The 19,367-nt window shown below is 39.3% G+C and overlaps 1 protein-coding gene across 15 annotated transcripts in view; it reads left to right on the top strand.

Annotated features, from left to right (window-relative positions):
• The window catches only part of zgc:114120 (uncharacterized protein LOC619267 homolog), a 142,675-nt gene that overhangs the window by 55,748 nt on the left and 67,560 nt on the right, over positions 1 to 19,367 (top strand). For 11 of the 15 annotated variants that reach the window (XM_036142053.1, XM_036142050.1, XM_036142052.1 and 8 more), the window contains one exon: positions 1,881 to 2,188. In XM_036142053.1, coding sequence (XP_035997946.1) covers positions 1,881 to 2,188 — 308 coding nt within the window. Of the gene's footprint in view, positions 1 to 1,880; positions 2,189 to 7,629; positions 7,947 to 7,967; positions 8,172 to 19,367 lie in introns of those variants that run through there. The other 4 variants (XM_036142059.1, XM_036142057.1, XM_036142060.1 and 1 more) reach the window with 3 other exon arrangements.

The raw sequence follows: 19,367 nt of genomic DNA, 5'->3' as shown, positions 1-19,367 counted from the left end.
GCATACTGACATCAGTGAACACATCTTCAGTAGCATGACACACTAGAGGTCAATATGACATTTCATTCATTAGAGGAATTTAGGATGTTGCTAAAATTTTGTGAAAGATGAGATTTCTATGAACCTCACTTCAACAGTTAATCCTCAGTGGTGGAAGCCCAGTTAGTTCTCTGTAAAAGTTTATTTTGCAGACCAAAATGATGTATTTTATTCGCTTTTCCTTGTTTTTGTTGTGTATGTAGATTAAGAAAGAAAAACTAGCGAACTTTAGACTAAATGATCACGATTACACTTGTTGAAATCTTGTATACAAACCAGTCAGAGATAACACGGGCGCTTACAGGTTAGATGAAAAGCCAACTACCCTTTTATTATGGGATCTGTTTTGTGTTAGGCAGCAAGTTACCATTTTATCAACAGAATTGGTGGTGAAGCAGGGGAAAATGTGTAAGGATGTTGAACACAATATACACACTTAAATGGAAGCGGTACTCACTGATGGCTATGGCCTTTTATAGCACAATAACGCACCCTGCCACAAAGCAATAATGCTTCAGGAGTAGTTTGAGGAGCACAATGACACATTTGAAATGTTGACTGCCTCTAAACTCCTTAGATCTGAACACAGATCTGATCCATGAATGCCCCATCTCACACCTTACGGCACTTGAAGGATCTACTGCTAACGTAGACATAACAGGAGCTGTTATGGCAGCAAAAGGAGGGTCATCCCACTATTTAAAAGCCCATAATGTTATACCAGATTGGTGCATAAACCAATAAGTTTTCCACCATTAGTAGATCGGAAGTCTAACTGGAGATTTTCCACCTTGTCCAACTTAAGCCTCAAATATTTCATAATGGTTCAAGTAAACATTAATTTGTGTGTTTTTCTAAATGTAGATATAGAGTGTCTGAATATAAACTTAAAGATCCGAAAACAATTGACTAATAAATTCAGATAATGCAGAGGGTAAAGAGGATTATCACAGATTTAATGATGGTTGAATATGATTAAACAGAATGTAAAAAGTCAAAGAGGGTTTGAAATGGATGTTGTTTAGCTAAAGGCCAGAATCGATCAGACATTGAATCAGTTCATATTTTCAGCTTGATTAGCTGATTAATGGCCATCCCTTCAGTTTAAGATTCATAAGGTGCAGCTTCACAGCCAGACACTCCAACAAGGTGTCAACGGGGGTGTTGTTCATTGTGAGTGGAAGAAGACAGTTTGCACTTTAGTCCTGCATCGCTGTCGATTTGTTAACAAAAGTACTTAAAAGGAACAAGTTCCTGGATCAATAGCGTGTTAGGAAAACACTAAACCTCTAAAAGCTTTTTGTTATAGCTCTAATTAGGTAAACAAAGAACTGCATTCAAACTATAACTATACTGTCGACGCGTATCCCTTTGGTTGATTTAAGTTGTAGAAATACAATCTTTTGCTTTTGTGGCTGTTTACCCACAGTTGACCTCCAAAACCAAACCTATAACGCTGACAAAGCTTATTTTCAAAATTCATTGTTAGATTGATAGAGTTTAATTCTAAGTTTTTTTGCATCACTAATTATTGTTCTTAACATTCAGGCTTGTGATGAGTTGATGTAAACACTTTCAGCGCTGTATCAACCTCATACCGGGTTATTTGCTGAAACTTTACTTAGTTTAAGAAAGCAGAAGAACAACTGGAACTTGATCGATGAATCTAAGGTCACTCTTACTTAAGATTTGACCCCAGACCTGAAGTCTTTAAAAACTCCACATTTTCTTAGTTCGATCATGTGATGATCTTATTAAAAAAATAAATGTTTTATTCTGACAGCTGAAAGCTTCACTTTATAAACCTTTTTTTGTGTTTTCAAACCCCTCCCCATCTCCAGGTCGAGAGAAGAGAAAGGATTCCATGATCTCTGCCGGCGATGCTGAGTTCCCGCGGGATTACCACACCCTGGCTGCCAGCGGCGGCCGTGGGGCACGGCGCTTCCTGGACAACAGCAATGGGGGGTTCACGTCGTCCTCACTGGACCGCAGGCACAACAATGTGGCTGCTAAAAGCTTGGAGGCCCTGAACAGCATGCACAAGGCGGACATCGAGAGGCAGCGAGACGCCCTGATGGACCTGCAGAAGAACAAGTACACTAACAGTCCAGGCAGCTTGTCTCAGGGCTCCACTGCTGCCGGCCGACAGGTATCTTCACAAACCAACAAAATAAAAAAAAAAATCAATTCTGCATGATTTTCTGTTTCCTGTTAAATCCTGCCTATCTCCAACCTGTAGTGCTAGTTTTTAAAGCTTAAAGTTTGTATCTTCTGTTGATGTGGCTTTGTTTATTTCAAGAGACAATGTCACTTTACTCTGAATATAGCTACAGGAACAAGTAAGATACCATAAATATAGAACATTATCAAACTGAAAAAGGGATGTTTTTTTCCCGGAATTAAAGCCTTCAAACTTTTTATGACTGTCAACAGGTCCGTCTGGCCATTTGCAGGACTATTTACCAATCACTCTTTTGTGCAGTTTTTATCCTGATGAGGTTATGTGCAGCCACTTAGGGTTCCCATGCTGCCTTGAAATGTTTAGAAAATCCTGTAAAGTTTTTTTTAAATCAGTTTGCTCACATATTCCAAGAATGAAATAGAGCTGCTTGGTAGCAGTGCCGTCATCATTGTAGACTTGCAGCAAGAAGGTTCTGGGTTTAAGTCTTGGTCAAAGGCTTTCTGTGTGGCGTTTACATGCTCTCACTGTGCATGTGTCCTCCCAGGGTTCTTTCTGGGGGCTCCGGTTTCCTCAAACACTTCCAAAACATGACTATGTGGTTAATTGGTTACTCTAAATTTCTCTAAGGTGTGTGTGTTTGTGATTGTTTGTCTCCTTGTACATGAAACGTGCTTATTGGCCTCAAGACAATTGGTCTTGTGGTTTTCTAACTTGGTCTAGTATTTATGTGAAGCAAAAGGTTGAATCAGATATTTATAATGACAGAATAAAGGAAACGCACTGTGCTTTAAATAATCTATGTTTAGAGATTTATGTAATTCTAAAACAAAGCATCAGTAGTTCATCAAGAGGCCAACACCCCTAAAACTGTACTTTACCAGATCCCTGAATTAGAAGTCAACTTCAACACAGTCTTGGTTCATTACGTTTGAAACGTCCAGAATATAAAAACAGATAAGGTTTTTATATAATGTTTTGTGTCATGATATCCAGAATGTTTTAAAAAGTGGCAAAAAAATAAATAAATTGTCAGGAAAAGTAAAAAAAAAATTACAATGAAAAATGCATATGCACCTGGTCCAAAGTGTTTCCAAAGTAGCAGTATTATTGCTGGAAAAAGCGCCAGGAAGTTGATGTTTGCAGTGTTTCGAAATGTTGAAACTGTTCAGTTATGACTGCAGTTAAGAAAATGGTTTTCCTAAATTGGTTTGCTCTTGCTGCTGTCTACCTTTCTCTGGTGAAATGCTTCCTGTTTAGAAGGGGGATGTATATGAGTTAACTGAACAGCACAATTAAAACTGGCAACAGCCCACAGAAGGGTAACAGAACACACAATGGAAAAACGAGCAGAGCTGATAGGGGATCGTAGGGCACCTGTAACTAACAATACTCTCTTTTACTTAGTCCAATACAAACAAACCTTTCCCCTACCCTCCATTCAGACTCTACAGCTACTTTCAAGCTTTATTCGTAAACTCGTTTATTGCTTAAATCACTCTCTTGTTGATGAATAGGAATAAAAATTAAATAATTGCCAGTTGCATAAGCCAGGAACTTAGGGTTTGAACATAATGTCCACATATTTCATACTTTTCAGTCAATGTTATTACGTTTTCAACATCTGGTTAAACTCTAAAAGAAAAAGCGAAATTTGGATGTGCCTCATGTGCCACTATCTCCCGCAGAACAGGAGATTGTCACCTCAGGGGGTAGTTGAGCTCCTTTTGAGTGCCTTCTGTTTCCACATGTGAACATTTACTCCCTCGGAGGTAATAGCAGCACATTGATGCTAAAGTATCCATGTTTTCTCTCCTGGAAAGCTACATGAGAGTATTAAGTGGTGAGATGCCTGTAGGCCTTCAGACAGAAACCATTGCATCTTTATGACCTCCTGGCTGGGGCACTGATGGCTCTTCTTTTTGTTTGTCAGAGTGAGCAATAGAAAGTAGAGAAATGTCTCAAGGTGAAATTAATTTTCTTGCCTCTTGGCTTCTTAACCATTGAATAACCAATCAGGGACTGCTCTGATGTTATACCTCAAATAGAACTTGTTGACTCAGCATTTTATGCCTAGCTTAAACTAGGACTCTTATTTGTTTGAGTCACATAAACCCATTTGCTTCTGGTGAAAATGGGGTCTGCAACCTTTGACTCCAAAGCTGCAAGTGATTTTTTATTTTTTTTATTTTTTTGGACCTTCAACAATGGCGTTAATAACTTTTGCAAACGGTCATATGGAAATATAACAGGTAGATTTTAGCAGTTTTTCTGTTTTCTTTTTCATAAAATAATAGCATTTAATATCCACAACACTAAAATTACCAGTACATTTTATCAGACCTATTTTTCTTGTCATTAGGTTGGAAACTATGCACTTTTTAAACATAAATTTCCACAAATATCATCCCTTAGAAGAAAATGTATCAATCCACTTTTTTTGCAAAAGTTAGCATTTAAAACCTAAAATTAGAAATAAAATAGTGGTTCTTTAGAAATTACAACACATTTCCCATTAAAAATAAAATTAGTCCTTTCGTAAAAGGTCCTGTGACATTTGCTGCTCTAAACACATTTTATGCAGCTGGACTAAGGGCAAAAAATGGCTCTTTGTATCGCAAAGGTTGCAGATTCTAGAAATATGTTTGTCTATTTTCAGCAACAAGAACAAGGTATAGTTCACACTTTCTTGGAAAGCTCTTAATAAATGGGTGCATCCAAGTCAGAGTCTGAATAAAACTTTCTGGATGTTTGCGGTCCTATTTATAAGAAAATGAAAATGCAAGCAAAACATTTGGTTAACGTACCGACTTTATGAATAAAGCGCTTTAAGGCAACCACTGCTTAATTTGCTTAAGCAAAGTGTTGCACACAATGGCAAACTATATAGATGCATTAAAAGAAGAAAACATATTATTAAAATGTTAAACGCTTTGCATTAAAAGGATATGGCAAACAAAAGTCTAATAAAAACCAATTTAAAACAAGAGGTCAAGCTAAGTCTCACTGATGTTACTAGCACTAGTGACTCATTTCTTTTTCAAAGTTTGCTGACAGGAAAGGGGGTTTAAAAGAAGGGGGGCATGCGGTAAAGGACTTCAGGCTGTAATTGAACCCTGGTAAGCCCCGCCGAGGACTAAGGCCTCCATACATGGGTTGTGTTCACTACCCCTGCAAGATCATTCAAACGTTTAAAAACAAAAATAAGAATTTTCAAATTAACTCTAAAATGCACAGGCAGCCAGTAGTCAGGCCAGAACAGGGGTGATGTGCTATATTTTTTGAGTGCCAGTTCAAAGACGTGTGGCAGGCAGCGTTTTGAACCAGCTGCAGGTGAGAGAGCAAAGACTGACTCACTCCAACATAAAGTCCATTACAATAATAAGTGGGATGAAATAAATGTATTTTGAACTGAATGCGCTAAAATCTTTGGAACAAATGGCAGCTCAGAAATGGATTTATAACCAGCTAACAGAGTTATCTTGACCTGGTTTCTTAGGAAAAGGTTGAACCATTGCGTGTTTGAGTTTAGCAGAAACCACGCCAGAGGGAAGAAAAAAAAATCACAATTTGTTATGGTAAGAACACACGTAGTACTTGGAAAGATCTCTTTAAAAATCATGGAGGAAGAGAAGGAAACATTTAAACCAATCAGGCTTTAGATGGCTCACCAAATAAAAAAAAAAAAAAAGTCACAGGCTCCAACGGATTAAAAACAGCAGCGCAAGGAGTTGAGCCAGAGGTGTCCAGGTCAGGAGATGTAATAAGAACCCTTTTAGTGGCAACCTTTTCAATAATTTTTCAAAATATATCTCAGTAGAGGCTTCCAAACAAGAGCTCTTAAGAGGTCAATTGTGTTATGACATTTTCCAAAAATGTCTTTGCCTTTTTAACACTGTTCTGGTTCTGACGCCAGCACTCTTATAATTTCGTGACACCTGCGGTTTGTCCTGCTTTTACCTGTTGCGCTGTACGAATTGCTCCCCTGAGGGTAGCATTTACCTCTCATTAAACCAACGCGTGGGTTTAAGACATAAGCTACTTGATTTTTAATGGAACCATGCAGTCCAGGATGCTTTTACAAGAAGGGTGAAACTAAGAAATGAATTACTTTAAATCAGAAGAGGAGAAATCCGGAGGGACAACACGTTGATTAAAAACCACAGAGAACTAAGCAGCAGAGATGGATTAAAAACCTGATGGCGCCGAGCAGGGGCAAAAGTTCTAGAGTTTGTTTAAAACTAACATCAGATAAAACAGACAAGATCTGGAAGCCCAGAGTCACAGATTTTCAATTTAGACACAGGCAGAATATTAGGGCGGGCTGTCTATGGCTGATTTTGATTTTTGATGGCCACACTTGTCCTTCTTGTAGATGTGGAATACGTGTAGAAGCTTTCTTTCTGCCAGCTGACCAGCAATGTGCAGCAACATATGGGGTAGGGGCAGCACTCAGACTTCACCCACTCCCATGATGCGTTGCATGGGACAAAGATCTGATGAGTTGAAGACTCCAGCAACGCTTGAAATAAATGTATTTCTTACTAATTCAAGTGTTGCTAGATTGTTGATTCAGATAGAAAGATATGATAGAAAGTTTTAAAGGCTTTACAATCTTAATTTAACATCTGGGTTACTGGTCTCCAGTCCACGCATGGACCAAACTTTTTAAAGATGAACGTTACACTTGAAGTCCCAGTAGCTGTTTACATCAATGACAATAGGACAGAAATATGCTTCCAAGGCATTACTCCCAAACAATCAGCTTGTAGGTAGATAGTCTAATGGTTGTTATGGAAACACGGTGACCCCAAGATGATTGCTGGTCAATCCATATTTATAAATATTTAAAAATAACTGACAATGATGCCAAACATATTAAAACAGTTCAGAGTAGTTGTAAGAGGGAGTTTCCCCAGTAGAATTTGTATGTGTATTTATTTTTATGAAAAATATTATTTTAGTGTTAGATTGTAACATCCCATAAGCAGTTGAGACTCTGCTGCATCTTAAAGTTTTAAAGAAATAAAAAAAACACACACACATTCTTTTAACAAACTGTTAATTTGTTAAAAATCGGATTGTTTTTCTACCTCAAACATTTTGAAGGAATGCCATCATTTTTGTTGGATTGTTTAGTGCTGTAGTTGCATTAAAGAAGAGGAAGTGAAATATCCCCTGCTGTATGTTTGGTTCTGCCCTCTCTTTGCTTTAATCCGTCTCATCTTTTCCTTCCCATCCACTCTGAGCTTTTCCCCGTATGGTTCTGTGCATCCGAATCACATCAGTTGTCTTACTCAAAATAAAAAAAAGGGGGAAACAGGTGGAGTCTGCTGTTGTCATAGCAACCCCCTGCTTCCCATATAAGGAAACTGTGATATCATATGGCTGGCAACGAACATGCTGTACCGAGTGTGAGGAAGCGGCAGTGGAGGAAAGAAGAACCCAGAGGAGGAGGAGGAGGAAAGGGCTTCTTCGTTTCTTTCGGGGACGGAGGGGAGATAGTGACGGATGGGAGGAGGAGGGGTTGGGAGACATGCTCAGTACCTCTTAGGCGCTACTACCGGAATCAGAGAGGGAGGACTGGCAAATCCTCTTGGCATGGGAATACACTGAGCTGCAGCGGAGAAGAAGAGGGGGGGGGGCAAAAAAAAAGGCAATGGAGAGAGGGGAGGAAGAAGAGGAAGGCATGTGGAGCGTGAAGATGCAGAGTCACTAAGTGCAAACGGTAACTGTCTAACCTGCTCCCTCCATCCTCCAGGCGAGGCTTTCACGCAGGCTCTCTGACGGATGTGCTGCTGCATGATGGACACGAGTGTTTACCTGCCTCCGCTTTATGTGAGCTGAAGCTGACCAGTGAGCACACAACTCGTCTCCTCCCGGCGCCTAGAACGTAATCTGCGCGTTTTCAGGGGAGGGGTCCCGTTTCCTTCCGTGCAAGGCAGGCAGGCAGGTGAGGGTCAGGTGTTTCGCGGAGCTGCCGCAGTGATTTGTATGACGTGGACGAGAGAATGCTGGCGTGCACACGAGGGAGCCCCAAAAAAAAGAAGCCTTCCATGTGAGGGAGCACATGTGTGTTCGGAGCAAGATGATGTGTTAATGAGAGAGGTGGGTGGGCACAAAGATGGCTACTTGGCATGCAGGTCAGGCATGCACGTCTATCTGCCCAGCCCTTCCCGCTCTACCTTAACCTCTGGATATCTGAGTGATTGCTGTCGGGTTTCCGCTCAAATAACAGAAATATTACAGGCAGTAAAGACTGAGTCAGTGTGCGTGTGTCGGAGTGGGGAGGGGTTGGGGGTGGGGGGGGGGTGGTTATTAATCTAGGTGAGACTGGTTTAATAGTGCAAAAAATGTCTGCTTGTTGGTGCATTAAATTGTCTCGGGAGCCACTTTTTCTTTTTTTTTCTTTTCTTTTTTTTCTTTTCAATTTCAGGTGAATAAACGAAGCGAGTAGGTGATTACGCAGCCCAGCCTTGTGTGACTGCTCAGATATATATTTAGGATTATTATAACACAATGGGTGCTTGACTCCACAATGATCAGCTGTTTGTTTCTGTCGCAGTAATAGTGAGAGGAACCTGGGAGAAGTCTGATAATATTAATGCTCATATTCTCAGTCGTCTGCTTGTAATTAGGAAGCAACAGCCTGGAACTGCCTCAGAGCTGAAGGCACGAAACCAGCTGCGATTCTGAGTTTTTTATACGGTGGGAAATATTTCATGGCAGGGTTAGACCTCCTTTAAAAGTGAGGCAGGGTAATTAAATTTGACCGGGAATGGTTTCCTTGAATTAAATTGCGGCTGAAGCGCTTTTCAGGTACATTATGGAGCTCCGTTCCTGCAAAGAAAGAATCTCATTCTCATTCTAATGTTGAAATTAACCCTTTTACAATCTAACATGTTGTATTTTAAATACATGCTGCTGTCAGTGTAAGAATAAAGCAATTCATTAGAGAACTACATACTTGTAACATTTTAATCCATCCTAATCTAGCTCCACAAACCTCTGGGAGGTTCTGCATTTTTAGAGTTTGTGTAACAGAGTTGAGATGCACTGACCAGGTTGTTGTTGTTTTTATTTTGATCATGTGGAAGGGCCGGGTTTCTGCAGGGTCTTAATATAGTCGTAGGGCATAATAGTAATAGTAGGGCATAAGAAGCATTGAATGTCTCCAGATTGTTGATTTTAGACCTGAGATCTATTTTAACATCTAAAGCATCTATTCATTAATTTATTTTTGAGAAATCCCCTGTTAAATATCAGCTCTGTCTGAAAGTGGTTCATCGTTTGGCGCAAAACCTTTTGAAACGGGTTCAGACATAGCTACCAGCTTCTTTTTCCTTGTATTAGCTATCAGAGTTTGATTGAGATGCAAAGATTTCAATATTTGGCTAAAATCTGTAAAAGCCATTAAGAAACTTGCTGTATAAAGACACAGACGTTGTGTAGACCGGGTGTTAAAGCCTTGAACTCATGTTCCAAGTCAAAAACACAAGTAGACAAATATTTAGCTTAGTTACTTTGCAAGATAAATAAGTGTTAAGAATCTATGTTAAGTTAGTACTCATAGTTAACAGAGGTTTCAAATTTCAATCATAACAGTCTTTAAAAGGTCTTAAATATAGCTTTGTTAAACTTTCAGAAACCCTGAGGGGCTTTAACATGAAAAGGTTCAAAATTATCCTCCATTTATGAGTTAAATGTTTATCTCTAATCTTTATTTGTTTTTTGTTATTATGAAACTCAAAGTAAATAAAAGTCTGTGCTATTTTTGATTTGTTGGTGAGGAGTTCTAAGGTTTGGCAGATTCAGTGAAAGGGGGGAAAACTGGAGATTTTTCAGTATTTAGACTACAGATCACCATTTAGAGATGATCAAAGACAGACTGGCTGATTCTGATCTTTTGTCAGTAGAACAAATTGTTCTAACTTAGTTCTCTGTGTCGTCTCTTGACGTTAAGCTGTTGAGGAATTCTTTATATGGCTTAAGTATTTTTGGGGGAATTATTGTGCAGTTGGAAAAATATTTTTTTCACACATGTAATATATATTTTTAAATGGTACCAATTTGAATATATGAAAGTAAATTGCTCAAACAGCAGGAGTGCTTTCATATAATGCTTTGAGCTTGTGTCTAATTTTTGGAAATACATTTTGGCAGTTGGAGAAACCACGAGTATTAGAGATGCACCAATCAGATTTGCACTGTCCAATTACCATGTCTAGTTTTCCCTGAGCTGACCTGATCCAGTTGTCTTCAACATAACCAAGCTTTTTTACTTAGCAATTAAATGTAACAGAGATTAACCATAAAATGCGCTAGAGCTTCTTAAGTGGAGGTGGTGATCTTGAATACAGCAGAAAATAAAATAATAAAAGCTTATCCCCATTTGGGCATCAACATGTGACAATTACCATCAGCTGATTGGTTAGTTTCTATATAGAAGACAGCAGATATTTCAATAAATAAAAGTAATTAGCCTGTTGATCAATGATCGGAGCCAATCAAGGAATATTTACTGAGGTTGTGCATAATAAGGAGAATATTTAGACTATGAACTCATGTGGAAACTGGGTATTGTTGTTTTGATGTTTCTTTATTAACTCAGCCTATAGCTATGACAAGGAGAGAGACTGGTTTAAAATGTGAAAGACAGGCCCAGAATCAAACTTTAGGATCATAATGTTTCATCATTTGAGGAACAAACAGATAATAATTTGAGTTGGTAAAGACACTGTCTTCAAATTTCCAAAAGGTCCCCAAAAACGGCTGCAAAAATCTTGAAGTTAGTCTGGATTTGGAAGTAAAATATGATATTTGACTCATAATCATCCTAGGAGTTTAAACTCTCAAGGTGGAGTTTAAAACCACAGATCAGCATTTATAAGGTAACTCTTCCTTTTATGATTTCATTCACATAAAATAATCATTTTATTTCAAGGTAAGCTATAAAAATCTTGTTAAAGTCTTCTACTTTGTCTCGAGCACAGTGACGTTTAGATGGAAACAGCTCCATTGTGGTCCCTCTGTTCTGGTTTAAGGGCCTGGAAAAAGGCCTAGAAGCCCCATGAAGCTTATAAATCTGGGTCACAGTGGCCCGCAGGCCTGTTGAGATAGATCCTCCGTCCTGGTTCCTTCACCGGTATGAGGAAATCATCTTAGATTCTTGGGGAGAGAATGAAACCTACTGGGGATCATTGCTGCTCCTACAAGAGCTGCTTGGAATAAAACAGGTCAGAAACTTCAGGTGGATTTTTAAAAGGAATGTGTTTTTTTTTTAGTTGTGACAGCATTTAATGTGGAAATGTATTCAGACAAGGCAGTATTGAAATTACCAACATACTGCAAATGTACAAGGTAAGGTCTAAATGCACTGGCGCATGGAGTTTTTTTTGCAGCTTTGGTAAAGGTTGTATGTGTTCACTTTTTACCAATGACCGAGCCTTATCTGTTCATTATTTGTCTGAAATTTAACATCAGGTGTTCCTCCTGAAGTCATGAATATTTAACGCCATGTAGAAATGTGGAGAAGTTGTCTGACGTCTCCATTACCAAGATCAATGGCTCTGCTCCGACCTGCAGCTGAAGTTCTGCAACGGCTTGTTGTGACAGACATTTGTACATTTTCAGACTCGTTTGTTCAAGATTGGGCAAACTAAGACTGCGGCTTACAGATGTAACACAACCCAAAGTGGATGTGTTTGGAGGTAATTGCAGTGGGGGGAAATACCAGAAGTTGTGTATTATTTTGAATTTGCTCAGTATAATGTCTGACAAACATGGCTTTGTCGAAGATGGTGAAGGTAACTGATCTGTCGAAGCACCATGATGAAAAAGTGATTTTCATCAAAAGTGTGGAGAAAGCAGCTTTTTCCTCCATACACAAATCAACGGCACACTTATATCTGAAGACAATGCAACTGTGGAGGGACTTATCTGGTTTCAAGAAGGCACCAATCCTTCATGCACCATCTCAGAGGTGCTGACATGGACGACAAACACCACAGCACTGGCCAAGAAGGCACGGCAGCGGCTGGAAATCCTAAGACTGCTCAGAACAGTAAACTTGTCAAAACCTCTCCTGAAGACTTTCCCCCGCTGCTTCATTCAAAGCATCCTCTTCCAGCATCTTGACATTGTATGGATGCAGCTCTGCAGCAGATGAAACATCCCCATTTTTATGATCATAAAAAACTGCCCACATTATCTTCAACTACTGTTGCCTGTTGAAAACATAATATATACTCAAGTGCTGTGCTACTCATCACCAATCTTTAGACCACATTTTTTCAAGCCTTGGTTTTGTCTTTGCCTTAGCTACAGCTTGTCTCAGTCTCAGACATGCTGGAGACATACATCAGGAGTCCCCCCCCCTCAATACCAGTCAAGCTCATTTTTTAATCAAAAAAAGTTGAGGAGGTCCTCTGGACCGGTCCTTCTTTGTTGAAACGTTTCGTCTCTTCTCCAGTAGACCTCTGCAGTCTGAGGAGTTGCAGGTAAACTCAGCCTTAATAGTAGTACCTTTGCATGGTGGATCAACAAGTTTAATGGTGACAGTCAAAACTGGTTGCTCGCATGCAAATGAGGACCATCCGCCTACCAACTGATCGTTAGTGCTGAGTCATGCTCACAATAACTATTATAAGAGGGGGATGTTTGGACTCAGGGGCCTCTTTTCACCAAAATGGCTCCTCAGGTTAAATAAGTATCTTGGAGAAGAGACAAAATGTTTCAACAACGAAGAACCCATCCAGAAGACCTATTCAACTTTTTTTTCCTACCTGTATTATTGAGATACATCAGAGCATCCTTTATTTTTTTACCTCAGCAAAATGTGAAACCCCTGACTGCACTTGAATGTGTTTTTTTTTTTTTTCAAATTTGAAAATGTAAGCACATCCACCTGTGCCCCTACACGCTGAGGAGAGTAGGATAGGAGGGTTGAGAGAGCAAGAAGGAGGAACACTGTAGTGCAAATGTACAGCATAGATGTTCTGTCTGTACATCCCTGAGATAGACTGCTAAGTGAATTAAATCCTCCACTTCTGCCTGTCGTCTCTGCTCACTCCGCTTGCACTTAATGCACACTCTCAACATTTAGCTCGATGTATATGCCCTTCAGAGTTGTCTGGATGTTTTTCCCCCCGTTTTACTTCTTACCAGCATGTCAGACAAGTTGGGTTCACCATCTTGTGGCAGTGCAACTAATTGAAACAGTTGCAACCAGTCAGCTCTGTTGTGGGTAGATTTCCTTTAAATGTTTGAAGCTGCAACTATTATATTTACAGCAGTGGAATGAAAATGGCCTCACGCTGGTTTTGTCTTGCTTCCCTTGCTATGCTCATGTCTTGGTCTTAAATCAGTCTCAGCTGTTCTTGACTACTCTGCTGATATTCTGATAGACTCTCACCATCCTGTTCACCACCTCGCTGTCCATCCTGGTGGAGGTGGACTGCCTGTGCTACCTCTGAAGGGTCCCGGCATCGCCTCATGCCGCCAGTAGTGACACTGACTCTGGTCAGATGCAAAACTACTGAAAATCAGTAAAAAAAAAATGAGAGAAAAGATGTCTGTGGTTGCCGCCTGTAAAACCATCCCTGTTTTTTGGGGTTGCATCGTTGTTGCCCCTTTAAAGCGCCTGATGTTATACCTGATCATTTACATTAATACAGCTGACACTGACACAACCACCTCTACTACTGAACTGACCTGAAGTTTAACTTGATTAAACAGTGTTCCTTAATTTATTTTTCTTAGCAGTGTATGTATGCTGGTTTGGCATTGATACCTTGCAAACTTACTGTAATAGAATGGGTGGGAACAAAACAGAAGGCTTCTTCAAGGCATAAACCCTATAAGAAAAGACAAATGAGAAGTATGGGAGATAGGGGGACCTTTAAGATCAGAGTCAGGATACTATATTACTATCAAGGGGAACTTCTGTGTCTGTTTATTTAGGAGAGGCATCTTATCCCAGAATTCCCAGACTTTTTCTCAATCCACTCTATTTTTTGAGGATGGGCGGTGCACCCTAAATATTTTTTTCCTGTAAACCCTACGGTTATATATGAACGGATAAGCATGATTAGCCTACAGGGAGTATATAAAATGTAAAAAGAGAAGAGTCTCTAAGACGGGGAGGGAGTTATTGGTGTTCTGTCATGCTTGAAGCCTTATATGGAGTTCCTTTCTGCTCCCTTCGGTCGTATGTCCCTTTATTTCCTGTAGGTTTCAGCATTGAAACCTGCAGCAGAAAAACTGATGGGGGGGTTGCTTCTTTTAAATTCCCCCATTTGGGATTCATAACAAGGGCCATTTGGAAACTTTATTATCATGCAGGTGGTCATAATTTTACCTTTGATCAGTCGACACTGTCACAGGTTTATATTCAGTAACATGTCATTCTTGCCCTATAACCTTGAATTAATTGTATATGGAAGATAATTGACTATTGTTGGCAGTGTGGCCCTACAAATGACTTCTCTCTTTGCACAGTAGATCATCATCGACAGATAGATGTATTCCCTGCAGGCTTACACATAGCAAGCTTGCAGACAAGTCGACCGCAGACGTCCACAGAGAGCTGTCTTGTGAGTACATCTGAAACTCGGCTCTCACACAGTCTCAGATGTGCAACACCTACGTAATCCCTAGAAGCAGAACATTAATCGATTTCAGATTTATTGTTGAAAGAGCCTCAGCGACGTCGTAGTTCAGAACAATAAATAGACGAATGCACAAAGAAGTAATGAGCCTATACTAAAAAAAGTGAGTAAAGGAAAGCAATAAAAAAAACTTTTATTTAAAAACAAAACAAGCATATTTCCATAAGAGAGTTTATTAAATCTGCATTGAAAGCAGAGTTTAGAATGGATATTGTTTCACTGGAAGAACTAAAAATAACAATACAGAAAAACAGCAGCAGATTTAATGATATATTACCAATGAGCACTGGTTTTAAACTCCAGTCCTCAAGGGTCAGGGTCCTGTACCTTCAGACTTGTCCCTGGTGTAAACACCTCAATCAAATGACTAAATTGAATGAAGTTACTGATGTGGTGCAGGAGACCTCTTCTCGAGAGGAAATGTCTCATGGGAGGCTTAGAAGATAGTTAGATAGTTAGAACAATCTCTGGTTTTTCTTTTTTAAATATGCAGACCAAAACCCTGATCTACTTCAAATCAGTTGTTGTGCCAGTCCTCAAATGAAGGGGCGTCTCATCTGCAACTGTTGTTCAAACTTGCTACTTTTTAGGAAGATCAGTTTTAATTTCTCTTAGACTAATTGTGTCCAAATTCAGGGACTTCAACCTACATAGACCGGGTCCTTTAAAGGCTGCAGAGACCAGAGGTGAGCAGCTGGGAAATTGAACAGTCTACCCTTCCCCAGATGTTCCTGCCCTTACCTCAGTGCAACATCTGTTGCCTAGTAACCATGACAGCATTAAGCACAGAGCTGTGAAGATATAATAATGGAGCCCAGACTTTTGTTTGGGGTTTATTTAATCCTTAAGGAACTCCATCAGTGGCAATATTGTCATGGGCATGTTAAAGATAAGCAAATGATTCATTTCCAGATATACTCCCCATCTCTCCAATAAGATTTAATTGATTATTTCAAATTGTTTATCTCATTATGAAGCTTAACTTTAAACTCAGCCAAACCATCTATTCAGTGACAAATGAAACATTGAAGTAAACCAAACACGAATCGCTAGATATGACCTGAATTGTATCTGTGTTTAACTTCCACACTGTAGTGAAAGCCAGCAGAGTTTGAAAAATGAGGTGCCGGGAATCATGCGTTCTTTCCGGGTAAAATAAAGCCACACAGACCAGTCTGTTGACAGCTGATGAGGTGAGCTGGCTGTTAGTGCAGCAGGAACGGACTTTTCCGGAAACATCGGAGCACTTTTGTAATTTAACAATTTCTTCATAAAATGAACAGACATTTGAGGTTAACACAGCTGCATTCTCCCCTAAAAACATTAAACGTTAATTGTGTCACGAAAAGTGTAACACATCAAACTCTTCGTGGTGCGCCACGAAGGTTACACTGGACACATCACTCAAACCTCAGGAAAAGGAGGCATTTGTCAGCAACATTTGCTTTCAACTATCGAACTTCGTTGCCGCACTGGGACGTAACTAGCCTGCAAATATGGCATTCGAAGGACACAGGTTAGATCTTTATGGTTCTTTCTCTAACAGGAGTTATCCATGGTCCTGAAAAAGGATTCTGACCGTGCTGTGGAAGAGGACATGCTGGGTCAGGTTATGTCCGCATCTTCTGCAAAAAAACGACTTCCTTATAAAGTTGACCACCACATTACAAGTCCTTTCTATGCTGTTTGATAGATTTTCTGGGCACAGTTGTAGAGAGGAGAATTTATAATATGGGATCCTTAGGTGACTCATCTTGGCTTTTTGCAGGGGATGTGTTATTGGCATCTTCACGCCATGACATTCAGTACACACTGCAGTGGTTCACAGCAGGGATAAGATTTAGCTCCTCTCAATCCAGGGTCATGGGTTTCTACCGGAAAAGGTAGAATAATCCCTGCAGGTTGGAGGTCAGACTCAGCAGAAAAGTCCAAGTATCTTGATACATGGTTCACTAGTGATGGAAGACGTGAGAGATGACTGGACTGAGCCATGATGTTATAAGGAAGATAGCAAGTTGAAAGCTGGTGTTCCATCTAAGACTCTGTGAAACATTTCACTTTCAATAACATTATTGATTAGTTTCCAATGAGGCTGCTGACATTATCTATTGTTTCCCATACCCTGCAAAAACATTGCATAAAGAGACACCAAACACACTAGCTTACTATATCCTGTGAGATAAACATTTTCAAATTAGTCTTGATCAGTTTAGGAGAAGAACAACTTCAGATCATTTAGTTTCTTATTTGGATATGTCCAGGCTTCTTTGCACATGAAATAAAATCGCCAGCTTTCGAATTAAGTGCACTTTGCTTCGATCCCGCTCCAGGCTCCACAGCAGCTTGCTCTGCATTAATAGACACCATAAGACCGGTTTGTGGAGCTGCCTGGGCCTGCATCATTAAAATAAGCATGAAGTGTGCGTAAATGTTGATTAACTGCAAGAAGCTATTACACACAATTAAAAATCTATTACAATGGCAGCGAAGGGTGACGTAAGTTAATCTGGCCATCATCACAATAATTAAGATGTAATTTTCTCATCCAGAAGATTGTTTAAAAAAACTGTTATTTATTGGTTTCCTGGCATCAGCGGTACTATTTCATGTGGCCATTTAAATGGTACAATTTTTTTGAAAACCTGAAGAATTTATGTTTAAAGTTTAAATGTCTGATTTGGCCCATAAATGTAACAATATAGATTTCATATACATCTTAATCTACTACAAAAACAAACTGAACATTTGGGTTGATGCTTACAGCATTGATGGTCAGTAACAGATTGCAGAAAACTAAAAATTGTTTTAAGTTATTGAACAATTCTGAACAATTAATAAGTAATAGCTACGTATTACTCTAAAGTACAATAAACCAATAACAAACATCCAACAATCTTGTATGAAACTGCATTATTCTGGCTAAAGAAATACAGTTTGTACTGTTTAAGATTGTTTATCAGATGCCATTGGAAAGTACAAGTTCGACCATATTTTTCGATAGTTTTTTTTGAACGATAGATTTGTATTGCATTGCCCCTCCCTCACATCACTTTTCTGCTGTTTGGAAAAATGTTGCATATTGCAAGAGGACAGCTTTGTTATATGGGATGTCTATATGTGGATAGTGATGTTAAAAAATCCATAATTTCCAACTTAATTACAAGATATTGATATTGCTCTAAAATTAAATATTCCTGGTACTTTTAGTGTCATTCTGTTGTGGAAATTAAAGGCACTAAAACCTGTATTTATTATCATGATGACATTTAGATACCATGATAAACACAATTCGTAGCCAAAGTTATTAAGAGCCACTGTGGAAGGTCCAAAGAGCCACTTATGGCTCTGGAGCCACAGTTTGCAGACCCCTGGACTGGTCATTAATGTCAGGTTGACTGGGGAAGTTTGTGATTTTGATTCCAGCTTCCCCCCTCCACATGTTGATGTACCCTTGAGCAAGGGCCTTAACGTCACGTAGCTCATCAGTCTGTGTATCAGTGCATAACTGTTGTTAGTGTGAATGGGTGAATGTGACTCTAGCATAAGAGCACATGAGTGGTTTTAACTTCAAATAACTTTAAATTCAGTCTATTTTAAGAGCCTCATATCAGAACATTTACAACTCTGCAGTCACATCTGAGCAATCGGCAGGTTTAGACTCCGCTTCAGTGAACTCCAATGGTCATATTGTATTCCCATTGACATTCCAGTGTTTCCCTCTTGGAATCATATATTCTTTCAGCGATTTTTTTTTTCACTGGATCTTGGACCATTCTACATTGTTTTGCTGGGAGATGTTAATCGCCGTTAGCTTCTTCCTTTCTTTTTGTCTCCTGCTGCTCATTCGCAGTATTGTACTTCCTCTGTTATTAAAAATAAACATGAATAGCTTTATTTACTAACAAATTGAGCAAAAATAAAGTGTAAAACACCAAAAAATAATAACTAATATGCCAGCAGGACAGGCTAAACTTTCATAAAAACAACCAGAGTGAGCTACTGACGTATGAATTAAAAAGGTCAAATAATGTGGCTATGCACCTTTAAGAAGGAATGAATTGTACAAATGCACATGTTGTTGAGTACCAGAGTATTGGTGTGGTAGGGAAAAGACACCTTTTTGGTGTTACTACTAGTGCTGGAAGCATGGAAATTATATCTAAAGCATTGTCACGTAGACAATCCCATAAGGGAAACCAATAATGAGTTTGTTCAAAGTGGGGTTATGTGTCTTTTTTTTAAATCTCCAGATACGGTATCCATACTGCATGGTCACACTAAGTTCTCTCTCTCTCTCTCTCTCTCATAAGGATGGTAACTTTTCTTTTAAGAGTTTCTATCTGCAGTCTCAAAGAAGCAACCCCCTCTGTGGAAGGATTGGCCTTAACAGTCTTGTTTAGTCTAAAATCACCTGTAAACAAATTGGCACTCCAGACCAGGGTTTATTAGACCTCTTTGAAAATGCTCTTGTAAAAGGATGC

Source organism: Fundulus heteroclitus, chromosome 10 (genome assembly GCF_011125445.2).
Source record: "Fundulus heteroclitus isolate FHET01 chromosome 10, MU-UCD_Fhet_4.1, whole genome shotgun sequence".
Taxonomy (NCBI): Eukaryota; Metazoa; Chordata; class Actinopteri; order Cyprinodontiformes; family Fundulidae; genus Fundulus; species Fundulus heteroclitus.
This window is presented reverse-complemented; position numbering and strand designations above follow the sequence as displayed.